This window comes from Misgurnus anguillicaudatus, chromosome 13, assembly GCF_027580225.2.
Source record: "Misgurnus anguillicaudatus chromosome 13, ASM2758022v2, whole genome shotgun sequence".
Lineage (NCBI taxonomy): Eukaryota > Metazoa > Chordata > Actinopteri > Cypriniformes > Cobitidae > Misgurnus > Misgurnus anguillicaudatus.
The window spans coordinates 14,693,886-14,708,540 of record NC_073349.2 but is presented as its reverse complement, the minus strand read 5'-3'; the positions used below and the strand labels follow the sequence as shown (position 1 = coordinate 14,708,540).

The following is a 14,655-nucleotide window of genomic DNA, read 5'->3' as shown; positions in this document are numbered from 1 at the left end:
TCGAGCTTTGTGTCACGGTGCATTATCCTGCTGGAAGTCATGAGAGGATGGGTACATGGTGGTCATAAAGGGATGGACATAGTCAGAAACAATGCTCAGGTAGGCCTTGGCATTTAAACGATGCCAATTGGCACAAAGGGGCCTAAAGTGTGCCAAGAAACCATCCTCCACACAATTACACCATTGCATTAATCAGAAATTGAATAGGTGTTCCTAATAATCCTTTAGGTGATTGTATAGTTCATGGCAATTTCGATGAACTATGTATGTCGTACTCTGCTAGTGTACCCGAATTTAAACTTGAGGGGAACTGATGTCATACCACCATTAAAATCACAAATGATTTAGGGTCTAATATCATTTATTTGTAGATTGCTTGGTTTAATAGCTTAAATAGTTTGTTTCAATTACTTAAGTAGTATAATTTGTATGCATAGCCAACATTAGCAATTACCAATCTTCATGCAAAACCATCAAACAGTGTTTCTTAACTGGGGGACCAATGAGCCCTCAAGATGTATTAAAATTATTTATGAGACAAAACAAGCATTAAAAAAGCTAAACAATTTAAATTTCTTGACATTTGGCAATTTTTTATAACAAATATTGTTCTAGTTATGCCATTCTTTCATTTTATTAGATCGACAGTGGTCCTGCAGTACCGGCGGCTTTCAACAGAGGGCGCTTCGATATACTACACGTCATTCTTTAGTAGAGGTGACGTGTCTGTCTGTCTTTCATTGGGTGGACGCTCGCGTTTGCTCTCTTTCTCAGGTTTGAGTGAGCTGAAGTGGATTTCACTGTGCAGGGATCAGCATGATGCGGTTTATAACAGCTATTTTGGCTCTCTGTCTGGGTCTTTGTGCAGGTAATGTCTAACACTTTAATAGTTTTTTTCCAGTAATATAACATACACGACCATTACTGTGTCGATTATTCGCTCAGAGATGCTAACAGGGAAATGACTGAAGCTAACTTTCATCGTACTGGTTCTGATTCATCTCGTTTATACGATAAAATTATTTGTTCGTTTTATACTTCCTATAACCGGCTTTTACTTCAGTTCATTCATCTCTCTGATTCATATTTGACGCGTGACCATGGTTAACAGATTAACTTACTATACGTGTCAGATAACACAATGACTGACACAAGACAAGTGTTTAGTGTGACTGTTGTTTTTTTCCTCCAGCTGAGACTTGTACAGATCCAGTTATTTCTCCGTCTTCATACACGACGACAGATGCTCTCATCTCTTCTGAGACTGTGTTCATAGTTGAGTTGAGTCTTGCGTGTGCAAACGGAGCACAGGTAAGTGGACTAACAACCCATGAACCATACACACATACATCATATGCCTAGTTTATTAGTGCAGAAGTATGGACTGAAAAAGCTTCTCTTCCGTTTCCAGAGTGTTGCCTTGTATGCAGATGTCAATGGCAAACAGTTTCCTGTGACCAGAGGCCAAGATGTTGGTAAATACCAAGTAAGTCCCTCATTTGTTGCTCATATTCAAATATAAGGCTATGTTTACACAACAATGGTGTAGAAAACCAAAAAATGTTCCTTGTTTTTTTAATAATTTCATGTACACGTGATATACGCGAACACAACTAAAATGCTGTGTTATGCATGTCAAGCCAGTAGATGGCAATGTAACTTTGTAAGGAAACACTATACGGCTGCGCACATAGCCTCAGACCAAGCAATAAATACAAATGATCAAGCAATTTTGTTTAGATGGACGATGATATTTTATTTCTACAAGTAACCTTGCATAAAGTGGAAAAATGTTGTAGATTTTATTGGCGAAGTGTTAATAAACTCAGTATCTTCAGCAGCACAAATACAGTCTTGTAGGCCACCATTGTTGTATACTCATGCATGCCTATAGACCGAATTAACACATTCATATGACATCTTCGTTATCACAGATTCACCTTTAAATAGTTTACACTGAGACGACAAGAAGGAGTTTTCAAAAATTGTAAAACCTGTATTCAAATATTTGCATATTTAGGACCCCAACCATTGTTGTCTTGTAAACGGACAGCTAAGCTGCATAAAATCTTTCCCTTTATCGGCTGAAGTTGTTGTGTAAATGGCCTAACAAGCCTTGTATAAAGGAACGGTACTAGGGCTGCAACTATAACCAAACGTTGACTTAATCCTGATGCCTTTTTGCCCAGGTCTCGTGGAGTGTTCCCCACAAACAGGCCAGTTCAGGCACATATCAGGTTAAATTCTTCGATGAGGAGTCCTACAGTGTCCTAAGAAAGGTATACAGAAATGTTCATATTTTCCTGAACATGGTTGCAACTATAATCAAATGTTTATTTAACGTCGGTGATCATAATACACATGTACTGGTTTCAGGCTCAGAGAAATAATGAAGATGTTGATGCCATCAAGCCATTGTTCTCAGTGAATGTGGATCATAGGGTGAGTAGCCATGCTGATTATCACTGTCAACAAAGACTTTATCTCTGCACTTAAATAGAGCCAAGATAAACACTTCCAGTATTATCCGACCACAGCATAGTATTGTTGCAATGAAGTATTTTTGTGTTTGCCTTTTCTGATTTATATTTTTATATGCAGGGTGCATGGAATGGTCCCTGGGTGTCTACAGAGATCTTGGCTGCACTGATCGGCATTTTGGTGTACTATCTGGCCTACAGCACCAAAAGTGCTATCCAGGCTTAATCACACATACAGCAGTAAAGATGACATGAAAGACCATAAACTTCAGTACGATTTTTATGTGCTCCGTTTCTCCATTCTTTCATTGTAATATGCAAATAAACCACTGGACTGTTTCGTTACTGGGTTTAAGTATGAGATATTGACAATAATCAGAACAGTCAAAGTTGGTGTTTTGTTTTTCTTTTCTAGCAAATTGTCAAAAATTTGGTGTCTGTGCTTATTAATATTAAAAAAAAAACAAAGACTATGAATAGTGTATGATATCATCATGGTCCAGTTCTGTATTTTGAAATGTCCCAAATATCGATGAAATTCATTGAATATGGGAATAAAAACATTTTCTGAAACTCTTCCCTGACTCATTTTATTTTATAGAAGTTAGTTTAATAGATAAATATTGATGGCATTTCATAATCCATGTTGTTTTGCTCAGTTATTACAAAGCTGAGTTGTATCCAATAAAAACTGAATATAGCTTTACTATTTAAACATGTGTTAACTTTGAAAGCACAGTTTAACATGCTAATATTTTAGTGTTTTGTATGTTTTGGTTCTAACAATGATTTATTCCCTTGCCTTAAAGGAAAACACCACAGTTTTTCAATATTTTACTGTCTTCTTACCTCAACTTAGACGAATTAATACATACCTATCTTTTATCAATGCGTGCACTTATCCTTTATACAGCGCATCGTGAATGTGTTAGCATTTAGCCTAGTCCCATTCATTCCTTAGGATCCAAACAGGGATAAATTTAGAAGCCACGAACACTTCCATGTTTTCCCTATTTAAAGACTGTTACATGAAGAATTACCTAAGTATAGTAAGTATGTGGCACAAAATTAAACGTGGCGACTCTTGTACAAAGATTAAGGATACGCATTGAAAAACGATAGGTATTAGTTGAGGTAAGAACATAAAATATTGAAAAACCGTGGTGTTTTCCTTTAAAGTATTCAGTTAGCATATTGGAATAACATGCAAAGTGTGTGGTGTCTTCTAGTGTTCATCTAGTAATGGGCGGGTTGTACTACTAACAGACATGGTGATGTCCACATTTAAAGTGGCCGTTGTTAAAGTTGCTTAATGCAGAGTATACATACGCTGTCGTATAATTTAACACAAAATTTATTTTAAATCTTATGCCTATTTTAAGCCCAATATTTTTAAGTAAAGTTTATATGACCGATTAATTTCCACAACTCGTGTATTAAAAAGACACAACACCCCTCTGCTGCGTTAAATGGTTCAGTCCGGTTGCGCGCTTCGTCCATGTTCGCCTCTTTGAGCGAGTATACTAGACTAGTTAAAACACGTTGCAGCTTTTACCGAGTAACTTAGTTGCTGTCACTTCACCCACATCCCATTATTTCACCTTCTGCATGAGAGATAAATAAAACCGGTTTACTTATGTCTGGATCCGAGCAGCCGTCAGGGGATTCTGCCGGGGCGGGAGGATATGCAGCCTTTTACCCGGCGGGATACCAGGCGTTTCACCCGGAGGAGCACGGCCTAGACCGCGGCTTCCGATTGACGGCCTTCTCTGATCTTAAAGGATGAGGGTGTAAAGTCCCGCAGGAGGCTCTGCTCAAACTCCTGCAGGGACTGGAGCCTGACCGTCAGCCTGGAGAGGATGACGGGACGGGGACCGGAGACGAGACCGCTGAATTCGGACTTGTTTCGGCTGCACAGGGTCCCCGACTTGGTAACGCATGTCACCCTTTATTCACACACCATTATTGTCAAACTGGTATGATGAAAGTGTGCATACGTTTAATAATCAACTTACCGGTTTTGTGAAGAGGAAATGCTTTAATTTATTTCAAGAGATATCAGATTAAACACTATTGTAAAATATGATCATTTAGATATCACATGTAGAAATGCAAATAATGTACCATTGCGAAAAAACAACAACATTGGACTTGTCCTTTACTATGGTATTATAGTAAAAGCAAAGTAAATGCAAATTTACCATCGTCTCATCATTGTGTACTGTCGTAATTGTAGGTTAACCATGGTATTTGTAATAAAACTTTAACATCACACATTTTAATGACCATTTCCTCTGTTGTATTTTGACAGTCATGTGTACTTAAGATCACACAAAAGCAACAGATTTCCACTTGGCTTATATGTTGTTGATAAAACTCCAGGGAAGTATAACACAACGAAAGAGATGTGACCTATGGACCTGGTTAATGCTTGAAAGTAGGCCATTAAGTAACCCAACAAATCCCCTTAACTTGGAGAATATGGCAATTTTGCAACAAATAAACACCTTTTAATTAAATGTGCGTGCGTAAAGGATCTTGTGAGAAAAATATGAGATGTAACCATTTCCCTTTTGTCTGCAGGTATTGGTATGGACTCGTGCGTCATCCCTTTGAGACATGGAGGTCTCTCTCTGGTTCAGACAACAGATTTCTTCTATCCGTTAGTGGAGGATCCCTATTTGATGGTCGGTGACTAACTTTGTGAAAGTTAGTGTATACAATTCAAGAAAAGCAAAATTTATACCAGGCATACTTCGTTTTCACAGGGTCGAATTGCCTGTGCGAATGTGCTGAGTGATCTCTATGCCATGGGTATCACGGAGTGCGACAACATGCTTATGCTTCTTAGCGTCAGTCAGAAGATGAATGAGAAGGAGAGAGCTTATTTTTTCTGTGTGCTTTGTAATTTGGTTTGGCTTTTCGAAGCAAAAATTGTGTTTGTGTATTAGAGGTTTTCAATGGTCTTTGTGCAAGAAATGATTCATGTTATGCATTTATGAACTCTCAGGAGAGAGAGCATGTGATGCCTTTGATGATGAAGGGCTTCCGTGATGCGGCGGAAGAGGGCGGGACTTCGGTAACTGGAGGACAAACCGTCATCAATCCCTGGATCATAATCGGAGGTGTGGCCTCTGTGGTGTGTCAGCCCAATGACTTCATCATGTGAGTATCTTCTTGTAAACCCATCGAGATGACACATCAAGTACCTCACTTTTTAAAAGTCTTAACCATCACACTGCATTTTTGGGAGCAGGCCTGACAGCGCTGTACCTGGAGATGTGCTTGTTCTTACTAAACCTCTGGGAACTCAAGTAGCAGTGAATGCCCATCAGTGGATGGATAATGTGAGTCTACTTTCTGCTTTATCTCAATCACTGAACAACGATGCATGTTTGCATCACATCTCTTACCTAGGGCTGTCACGATTATGAAATTATGGTTTATTGCCTAATTTGTTCATGAAATAATTTTCACACATTATTGTGATTATTTAAATGAAATCTTCTGGCAGTAAATATTAATACACAATTTAAAAGTAATTGTTTAATGAATATATCTTTAAAAAACTGAAAATTCATGTTACACTGTCAGTTAAGGAGCACCATCTGATACGACGGTCTCACTTATACACCTGCTGCAGCTCCCCCTTGTGTTTTTTGAAGAGATGTGCAATCATTGCGATGATCGGAAATCATTTCGATGAGGTCAAACAAGACGATTATTTAATCATTGTGACAGCCCTACTCTTAACCCTATGTTACATACTTTATTTCTCCAGCCAGAGAAGTGGAACAAGGTAAAGCTGGTGATCTCTAAGGAAGAGGTGGAGCATGCTTATCAAGAGGCTATGATCAACATGGCCACCCTCAATCGCACTGGTACAACACTGTTTGAGTATTATGTGCATGAATGCGTATATTTGGTTTTCATGTATTTCTCATTTTTGCACATTAATTTTTTCTTTAGCTGCTGCCTTAATGCACAAATTTAATGCACATGCTGCCACGGACATCACAGGCTTTGGGATCATTGGTCACGCTCGCAATCTCGCCCAGCAGCAGCGAAATGATGTGGCCTTTGTCATTCACAACCTTCCCATTATCGCAAAAATGGCTGCGGTGAGCAAAGCTTGCGGCAACTTGTTTGGGCTTTTGCAGGGCACCTCCTCTGAAACATCAGGTAAAAGCCACAAAGACAATTATTAGTTAAAGGATTAGTTAATTTTCTTAAAAAAACAAATCCAAAATGTTGATGTCTTACTTTGTTCAGTTGAGAGGAAATTATGTTTTTTGAGGAAAACTTTCCAGGATTTTTCTCATTTTAATGGACTTTAATGGACCCCAATACGTAACAGTTTTAATGCGGTTTTAATTTGCAGTTTCAAATGACTCTAAACGATCTCAAACGAGGCATATGGGTCTTATCTAGCGAAACGATTGTCATTTTTGGCAAGAAAAATAAAAAATATGCACTTTTAAACCATAACTTCTTGTCTTCCTCCGTTCCTGTGACGCGCCAGGGTGACCTCATGTTGACGTATCGAAACTACGCCACAGTGTTTACAAGTGTGAAGAAAGAGGACCGTTCCAATGTTGTTGACGAATGATATTAATGGTCCGCAAATGTGCGTTTCATATATGTAACACGTAACCTTTCGACGTCATTATGCAATTACGTGAGGTTGCGCTGGCTCGTCAAACAACCGAAGGAAGAAGAGAAGTTGTGGTTTAAAAGTGAATATTTTTTATTTTTCTTGGCAAAAATAACAATCGTTTCGCTAGATAAGACCCGTATGCCTCGTTTGAGATCGTTTAGAGTCCTTTGAAGCTTTGTTGAAACTGCAATTTTAAACTGCATTAAAACTGTTAAGTGTTGGGGTCCATTAAAGTCTATTAAAATTAGAAAAATCCTGGAATGTTTTTCTCAAAAAACATAATTTCTTCTCGACTGAACAAAGAAAGACATCAACAGTTTGGATGACATGGTGGTGAGTAAATTACCTGGATTTTTAAAAAAATTGACTAATCCTTTAAAGTGGAGATTTGCATCCTTAATAAGCAGTGTGCTATATTCATATCTGTCCTGCAGGTGGTTTGTTGATCTGTTTACCACGGGAGCAGGCAGCCCGATTTTGCGCCGAAATGAAATCCAGCCGTGTGGGTTTGTCAGGAGCACTGGGGCAGGACAGCGGGCCGGGTGATGGGCAGCAGGCGTGGATCATCGGAATTGTGGAGAAGGGCAATCGTTGTGCCCGCATCATTGACAAACCTCGAATCATAGAGGTGCCATACCGCGGGTCTGTGATCAGCACGCAGGAGGGCAGCAACAACAACGCAAGTCCTCATGAGGTTCAGTTAGCATAGCTGCATTGCCATTGAGGGTAAAAATCTGTCATTAATCATCATTCTGCATCCCTCTTAATTTTGCCTTTACCTTAGTGTCTCATTGGTTGGCTTGATAGATTTGAGTGTGTGTGTTTGTTTGTATGTATGCTCATATCATAGAATAGTGTTTATGGGAGTCGATCACAAGGCATACAAAAGACAAAAAGAGTATGTGTGCTCATTCTGCTGTTCATTTCCTCCCCCTGTTCAACCGAAGGGTTGAGAGCAACAGACCAAAAATGTTTTAATGTACCTGGTGGGAGATGGAATGGACAACAAAGAAATTTTGTCATCTTTTTACATCTCATTCTTTCAAACACACCTCTCAACTCTCATCTGAAGCCTTTTCGTTATATTTTCCCTGTTGAGATGTTTGTTGGATACCAGTTCTTCTTTATGGTGGTCCCAGTTTTGTTGTTCTCTGGGAAAATTTTGACCAAAACCTTTTTTTCTCCAAAAATATGTTTCAAACTATTCACAACATCTGGATCGTTGAGCATTATAAGGTAGCAGTTACCAAGCCCTGTATTAGATCTAGGTACCGTAGTATTGTTTACCATAAAGTTCTATTTGTTAACATTAATTAGTTGTTAGTTAAAATAAACTAGCAATAAACAATACTATTGCAGCATTTATTATTGTTGGTAATGTTAATTTCAGCATACACATACATTTTTAAAAATCAAAAGCTGTAGTAACACTAGATAATACACCAAATTAAAGTTAATGAGCAATTGAATTTGTTTGAATGTTAAAAAAGATTAATAAATGCTGTAAAAACATTGCTCATTGTTATTTTATATTACTAAATGCATTAATGTTAACAAATAGGACCGTATTGCAACGCATTACCAAAATAGCCGAGTTTACTAAGAAAACATTCCCAACAAATCAGAACCTTTGAAAGACAAAGATCTTAAAATGACAATCAATGCTAATGTGTAAGTTATTTGACAAACCAATCCTGATGCCTGAATAATAAGAAACATTGATTTCATTGAGTTATTTAATGGTACAATCGATTATTTATTTTTGTGTGGTTCAAATGTTGATTTTTTTTCATGTCCGAATTATTTTGCAATGTCCATTCTGATTCACGAATCTGTTTATTGTAGAAAACCCTTGTAACACAGACACAAACATAGTCAAATAAGGTAAATCATTCTCTTTCTTTGGTCATTTTCCTACACAGAAAATCCTTATAATGAGGTGCTGGTTAGAATTGAGTAGAGCAGTGACTTAATTCATTAGATTCAGTATAGACAACATTTGTCATGAGTTTTAAGAAGGTTTTCAGCAATGTAAATTTGAATGATTTGCTGATTGTGGTGAGATACTATGAATGATGTACACTGTTCTCATGTATTTCACTTACTGAATTTGATTCTTGTATAAAAATGAAGGCACTCTGGATTTCCACCTTGTAACTGATAAAGGTTTGAGCAGCTTTCATCAGTTCATTGGGTGATCCCAGAATGCCGGTTCTCGCATTTGAATGGCTACAGCAGAGCACCTTTGTCCAATATCCTTTTTATGATGCCTCTCTTTTTAAACCCCAGCCAATGGGAAGGGTGAGGTTGATGTTAACTGAAAGGAAGGGATGGGTTGACCTGCCAAGTCCATTCATCTGCAGTGGTTGTATTTTCATTCATTCAATGTAATTCAATAAAACTGTAATTTTCTCTAAAAGGTTTTATTTATTGACTCTTAAAGATCATTTGTTTCCAGAGTTAAGTTGCCGGGATATGCTTGTATTCAAATTGACTTAAACTGCATCACAATGTATAATTTTTTTTCAGTATGGGTTCAAACCCTTAACCGTTTGCGCTAGGAACGCAATGCTTTACCACTGAGCTGCACAGGAACCATATCACTGGTGACAAAAAGTTGTTTATGATAACAACTATGATCAAAATCAAAGACAAGCGCTAACTGTTTAGCTGATTCGAGCTGGGGCATTTTCACTTAACCGTCGCTGTCATTTATTGGATTATATATGTGACTCTGGGATTGTGCCTAAAGAATATTTTGTATTTGATGTAAAAAGATTGGAAATTTAATTATTGATTGACATGCGAGAGGTAACAAGTTTCGCTAAATCAAGTATGCATAAAAAAGATGTACATTTAAAGAAATGCACAAAGAAACTTTGTTGTTCTAACCCTGAATTTCTTTATTCTGGTGAACACAAAAGAAGATATTTTGATAAATGATGGTAAGCAGACAGCTGATAGCACCCATTGACTACAATAGAAGGAAAAACAAAACTGTTAGTGTGGTGCATTGATCACAAAAACAAAACAAGTGACATCTGGGAACCTAATCACTGTTCACTGGGAATGTGAACATAGACATAAGGCACTGTGGAAATCGGTTTCATTTTCGTTAACAAAATGGTTGTTCACATTTTCCCACAAACAAAAAAATGACTAAAAAAACTGAAAATGTATTTGCAATTTCTTTAACTGATTAAAACAAGACGAAAATATTAGTGAGGGATGATTTGAAAGGTGATGCATTCAACTAACCAGGGAGGGAAAATGCACACAACACACACATGGAGGATAGTACTACATTCAAATATTTCACCACAAGGTGTCAGTAGAGTCAATTTGATGCTCTTTTCCTCTACACTGAGGATGCCCAACATACATTGCACCTCTCAAACATCATCAAAGTTTACCTCTTCATAATCTATAGTAACTGACAGCTGAATTAAGCATTTGGTAAACTACTGAGCGTGTATGGAAATTGGTTTATCTTGAAGGAGTTGAAACTGATAAAGAATGAATCTGTTGAAATATCAAGATGATCAGAAACAGATTTTTCTATAAAACTTGTGCCAACAGATAAATGTGTGATGAAATACTGCCTAAATGTTGTGATTTCCACAAGCCTCAACCATACTAAATTAAATTATGCTACAGCAATTTTCTTTAATTTTGCCTGAAGGATTAGTTAAATTTCATTAGTGGGAAATAAACTTCATTCAGCATTTATTTTAAATTCGATTTGTGGTTATAGTTTCATATTCGGTAAACCTGGGATCATTTTAAACAGTTTAAAACAGTGGTACCCAACCCCACAGCCATATCAGTGAGGCTCAAGTACCCCTTCTAAGCCAGCTTACTCTAGTAAAGCCAGATTTACTAACAGCTGCACAAACCATTATTTTGAAATTACTAAAGACAAGCATTGGATAATCAGCTCTGAAAAGGTGTTATTTTTGCTACCTTTTGCATATATGGATTTGTAGAAGATTTTTTCTTTCAGAAGCAACATGGGTTGATCCCAGACAAGCATTGAGGGACCCCCTATAAAGCACAAAAATATAAATTAGGGGGGTCCCCTTGTTTTTATTAAAAGACTACATGAATTTAAAGGAGACATATTATGAAAAATGATGTGCTATAATTGTGTACATAGTGCTTTTATCAACCTAGAAAATATGAAAAAGATCATCAACCCAGTAACTTTTTGGTAAAGTTTTGGTAAACCATTCTCCGCAAGCATGTGAAAACACAAGTCATTGAAATTTTGCTCCCCCTGTGATGTCTGAAGGGGATAATACCGCCCCTCAATCTGCACTATCCAGTGCAGTGAGCTGATGGATGTTGGTTCACGAGGAGCATGAGATAGATGCACAGATTTTTAGGCACTATCTAAAAATACTTTTTGTAGCTGCTCTCAGCACACCATTTGAAGACATGAAGGATGTGAGTAAAGTGACAGTCATGAAGAGTTTTCTTTTAAATGGGGCTTTTGAGTTTAAGTTCAGTTCATTGATATGTCTATGTATGAATTATGTCTATGCATCACGGGGACGTGGTTTGTTGCCTCCTGTTTTTTTTGTGCCTACTGTGAAGTGTGTGGCGCTGGCTTCGCCTCTGTCGATTTTAAGACTGTTCCATCTTACCGAAATATATACCCTAACCCCAAACAACAGCGAAGTTTTTAAATTTGAGTTCTTGACATAAACTAAGCGTGCTCATTTCATTGCCTCGATAACAAACCACGCCCGCATGCTGTCGTCAGACTCGAAACAGCGCTTCCTGTCGCATAAATGACGTATGCGCGTTTTCTGAGGCTCCTGTAGTTTGCAAGAAAAAAGGACAGTTGTTCATCAAAATGGTGCGTAATTGTGCGTACCCTGGCTGCCTAAACCTATTTAAAAAAATAAGATTACGTTCGCAACCACGATCTGAACGGGAAAGATTGACTTTTCACCGATTCCCAACCTTTGATCCATATCGACTGGAATCATGGTTACTTGCTCTACAGCTGGATACAAACACACCAATGAGAAAGTTGAAAGCATGGAGGATCTGCAGTGATCATTTTAGCCCTGATGATTTCAGAGTCACCCTAGGGGGTCAAATATGGCTGAAATCAACAGCTGTACCAATAGTTTATTCAGGAAGTGAGGTATGTGAAATAATGCTTATACATTTGGGCTGGGAATGGAAATGTTACTATATAGGCCTGTATTTTATATTTTTATTCTAACGAAACAATCATTTTTTTTTAGCATACTCAAGATGATCCATCTGAACTACAAAGCTGCAAAGAGGAAAACATTGATGAAGAGACAAGTTCACAAGGTGCAGGAATTGCATTGGAAGATGTTGGACAGTCAACACTCGAGCAACAAATGAACATTGCTGTTGAAACAGCTCTTGCACAACAAGCGAAATTGCATAAAAAATATTTTCTCCTATTACGTAATCCACAGTTGTTAAAGTATGGGCCATATTTTCCTCTTCCATCTGTACAGACTTATAATTCAGTAAGTACAACGTTTCATTTCATTAACAAGTTAAATAAAGTTGTTCTGTTTGTTTCTAATCTCATACAGCTGCTAACATGTATTCATGTTCCAAATGTACAGATTTCATTACATCCCCTTTATATTTGTCCTTTTGAAATGATTCATCTTATTCTCTACTGTCATCTAGGATGAACCAAGTATTAACCATGAAGAGGAGCCTGATGGCCTTGACCTACATGTCAACATACCGTCATCAGATCCACCATCGCAAATGGATGCTAGCTTTTTTCCACCTAGTTCCACTTCTGACTCAACTATGACTACTAAAACCGAAAAAGAGGATGATGAACAGTCATGTATAAAAAGGAAATGGACTACAGATGAGTCGACTGTGATGAGACTGTTTCGAAGATGTCAAGAATGTGGTGCATTAATTACCAAAACAAAACAAGTTGAATCTGGGAGCCTCATCAGTGTTCATTGGGAATGTGAACGAAGACATAAGGGGCAGGGGAAGTTTTCTCTCCGTTGACAAATAATTTTTTTTATAGTTTTTATCAGCAACATTTCATTTACATTTGACATTCATGCATTTGGCAAATGCTTTTATACAAATGCGTGATTTGAGATTGTGAACTAAACTCAACATACAATAAAAGCCAAAAGAATGTCCTGTATTTGATATAAAAAAAGTAAATTATAAGATTGATTGACATGCGAGAATAAATAGATTTCACTTTTTACCCAGGTGTAGTACACTTGCATAATGTACTTAAAAGTACTTTATTTTCGTGCACAATTTTTTTATTAATATACTAAAAAAAATCTTCTTTCGTCTAAAGGTAATCTTAAGAACATCTAAGTGTACTTATTTGTGCTATTTTGAGACACCATTAATATGAACTAATATGTTTAATTTTTTTTAATGTATTTAGATAACACTTGTAGTACTTGAACCCATATTTGTATGAAAGTTTGGTAAAGTTTAATTCAAGTCTTAACAAAATAAGTTTTTTAAAACTGAGATAGTATGTAAAAAGTGCTCTTTAGATCATATTCATGGTGTCTCAAAATAGCACAAATATGGGAATCTGAAAAAATGGGAATGTGAACAAAAACAGAAGGGGAAGGGGAAATCGGTTTCATTTTCGTTGACAAAAATTGGTTGTTCACATTTTTCCACTGACAAAAAAAGTGACTAAATAAAAACTGAAATGTATTTGCAATTTCTTCAAATAATAAAAACTACGAAATTAGTAAAGGATACAGTCAGAACTAACCAGGGAGGTAAAATGCACACAACACACACGTGGAGGATAGCACTACATTCAAATAGTTCACCACAAAGTGTCAGTAGAGTCATTTTGATTCTTCTTACACTGTGGATGTCCAACATTGCACTTCTCAAACATAATTTTTTTTTTACATGATTAAATTAAGTTTTTTTTTTATTATTATTTTTCTTAAAAAAAATTGTTGGATCTACGTAATTTAATTATGTACACCAGTAAAGTTCAACATGAAGTTTTCTTAAAATGAAATTAATTTTAAATAATTTTTATTTAATTTTTAGAAAACTTAATTTAATCATGTGCAACCGACGTCCACAGTTTTTTATTCAGTGTCAAAGTTTACCTCTTCAAAATCTATAGTAACTGACAGCTAAATTAAGCATTTTGTAAACTACTGAGCATGTATGACAATTGGTTTGTTTATCTTGAAAGAGTTAATAAAGATAAAGAATGAATCTGTTAAAATGTCAAGATGATCAAAAACAGATTTTTCGTCAAAACTTGTGCCAACAGATAGATGTGTGATGAAATACGACCTAAATGTTATGATTTCCACAAGCCTTAACCATACTAAATTAAATTATGCTATGGAAAGTTTATTTAATTTTGCCTGAAGGATTTGTTCAATTTAATTAGTGGGAAATAAACTTCGCTCCGCTTTTATCTAAACTCGATTTGTGGTTATAGGCCCATATTTGGTAAACATGGGATCATTTTAAACAGTCTAA

At 36.7% G+C, this 14,655-nt stretch overlaps 3 protein-coding genes across 3 annotated transcripts; all 3 read left to right on the top strand.

The window, feature by feature from the left end:
* The first annotated feature begins 707 nt into the window (after positions 1–707).
* On the top strand, positions 708–3,056 carry ssr4 (signal sequence receptor, delta). The gene is made up of 6 exons (XM_055189177.2): positions 708–868; positions 1,193–1,311; positions 1,412–1,486; positions 2,190–2,279; positions 2,377–2,442; positions 2,602–3,056. Exons 1-6 carry the CDS (start codon positions 817–819, stop codon positions 2,704–2,706), a joined length of 507 nt encoding a protein of 168 aa, XP_055045152.2. The 5' UTR covers positions 708–816; the 3' UTR covers positions 2,707–3,056.
* A 906-nt stretch (positions 3,057–3,962) lies between these two features.
* sephs3 (selenophosphate synthetase 3) lies at positions 3,963–9,556 on the top strand. Its single transcript, XM_073875125.1, has 8 exons — positions 3,963–4,411; positions 5,064–5,167; positions 5,249–5,363; positions 5,498–5,645; positions 5,737–5,827; positions 6,262–6,361; positions 6,450–6,662; positions 7,572–9,556. Exons 1-8 carry the CDS (start codon positions 4,117–4,119, stop codon positions 7,844–7,846), a joined length of 1,341 nt encoding a protein of 446 aa, XP_073731226.1. The 5' UTR covers positions 3,963–4,116; the 3' UTR covers positions 7,847–9,556.
* A 2,163-nt stretch (positions 9,557–11,719) lies between these two features.
* LOC129431349 (uncharacterized) lies at positions 11,720–13,391 on the top strand. Its single transcript, XM_055189202.2, has 3 exons — positions 11,720–12,292; positions 12,396–12,653; positions 12,823–13,391. Exons 1-3 carry the CDS (start codon positions 11,996–11,998, stop codon positions 13,165–13,167), a joined length of 900 nt encoding a protein of 299 aa, XP_055045177.2. The 5' UTR covers positions 11,720–11,995; the 3' UTR covers positions 13,168–13,391.
* The last annotated feature ends 1,264 nt before the right edge of the window (positions 13,392–14,655 follow it).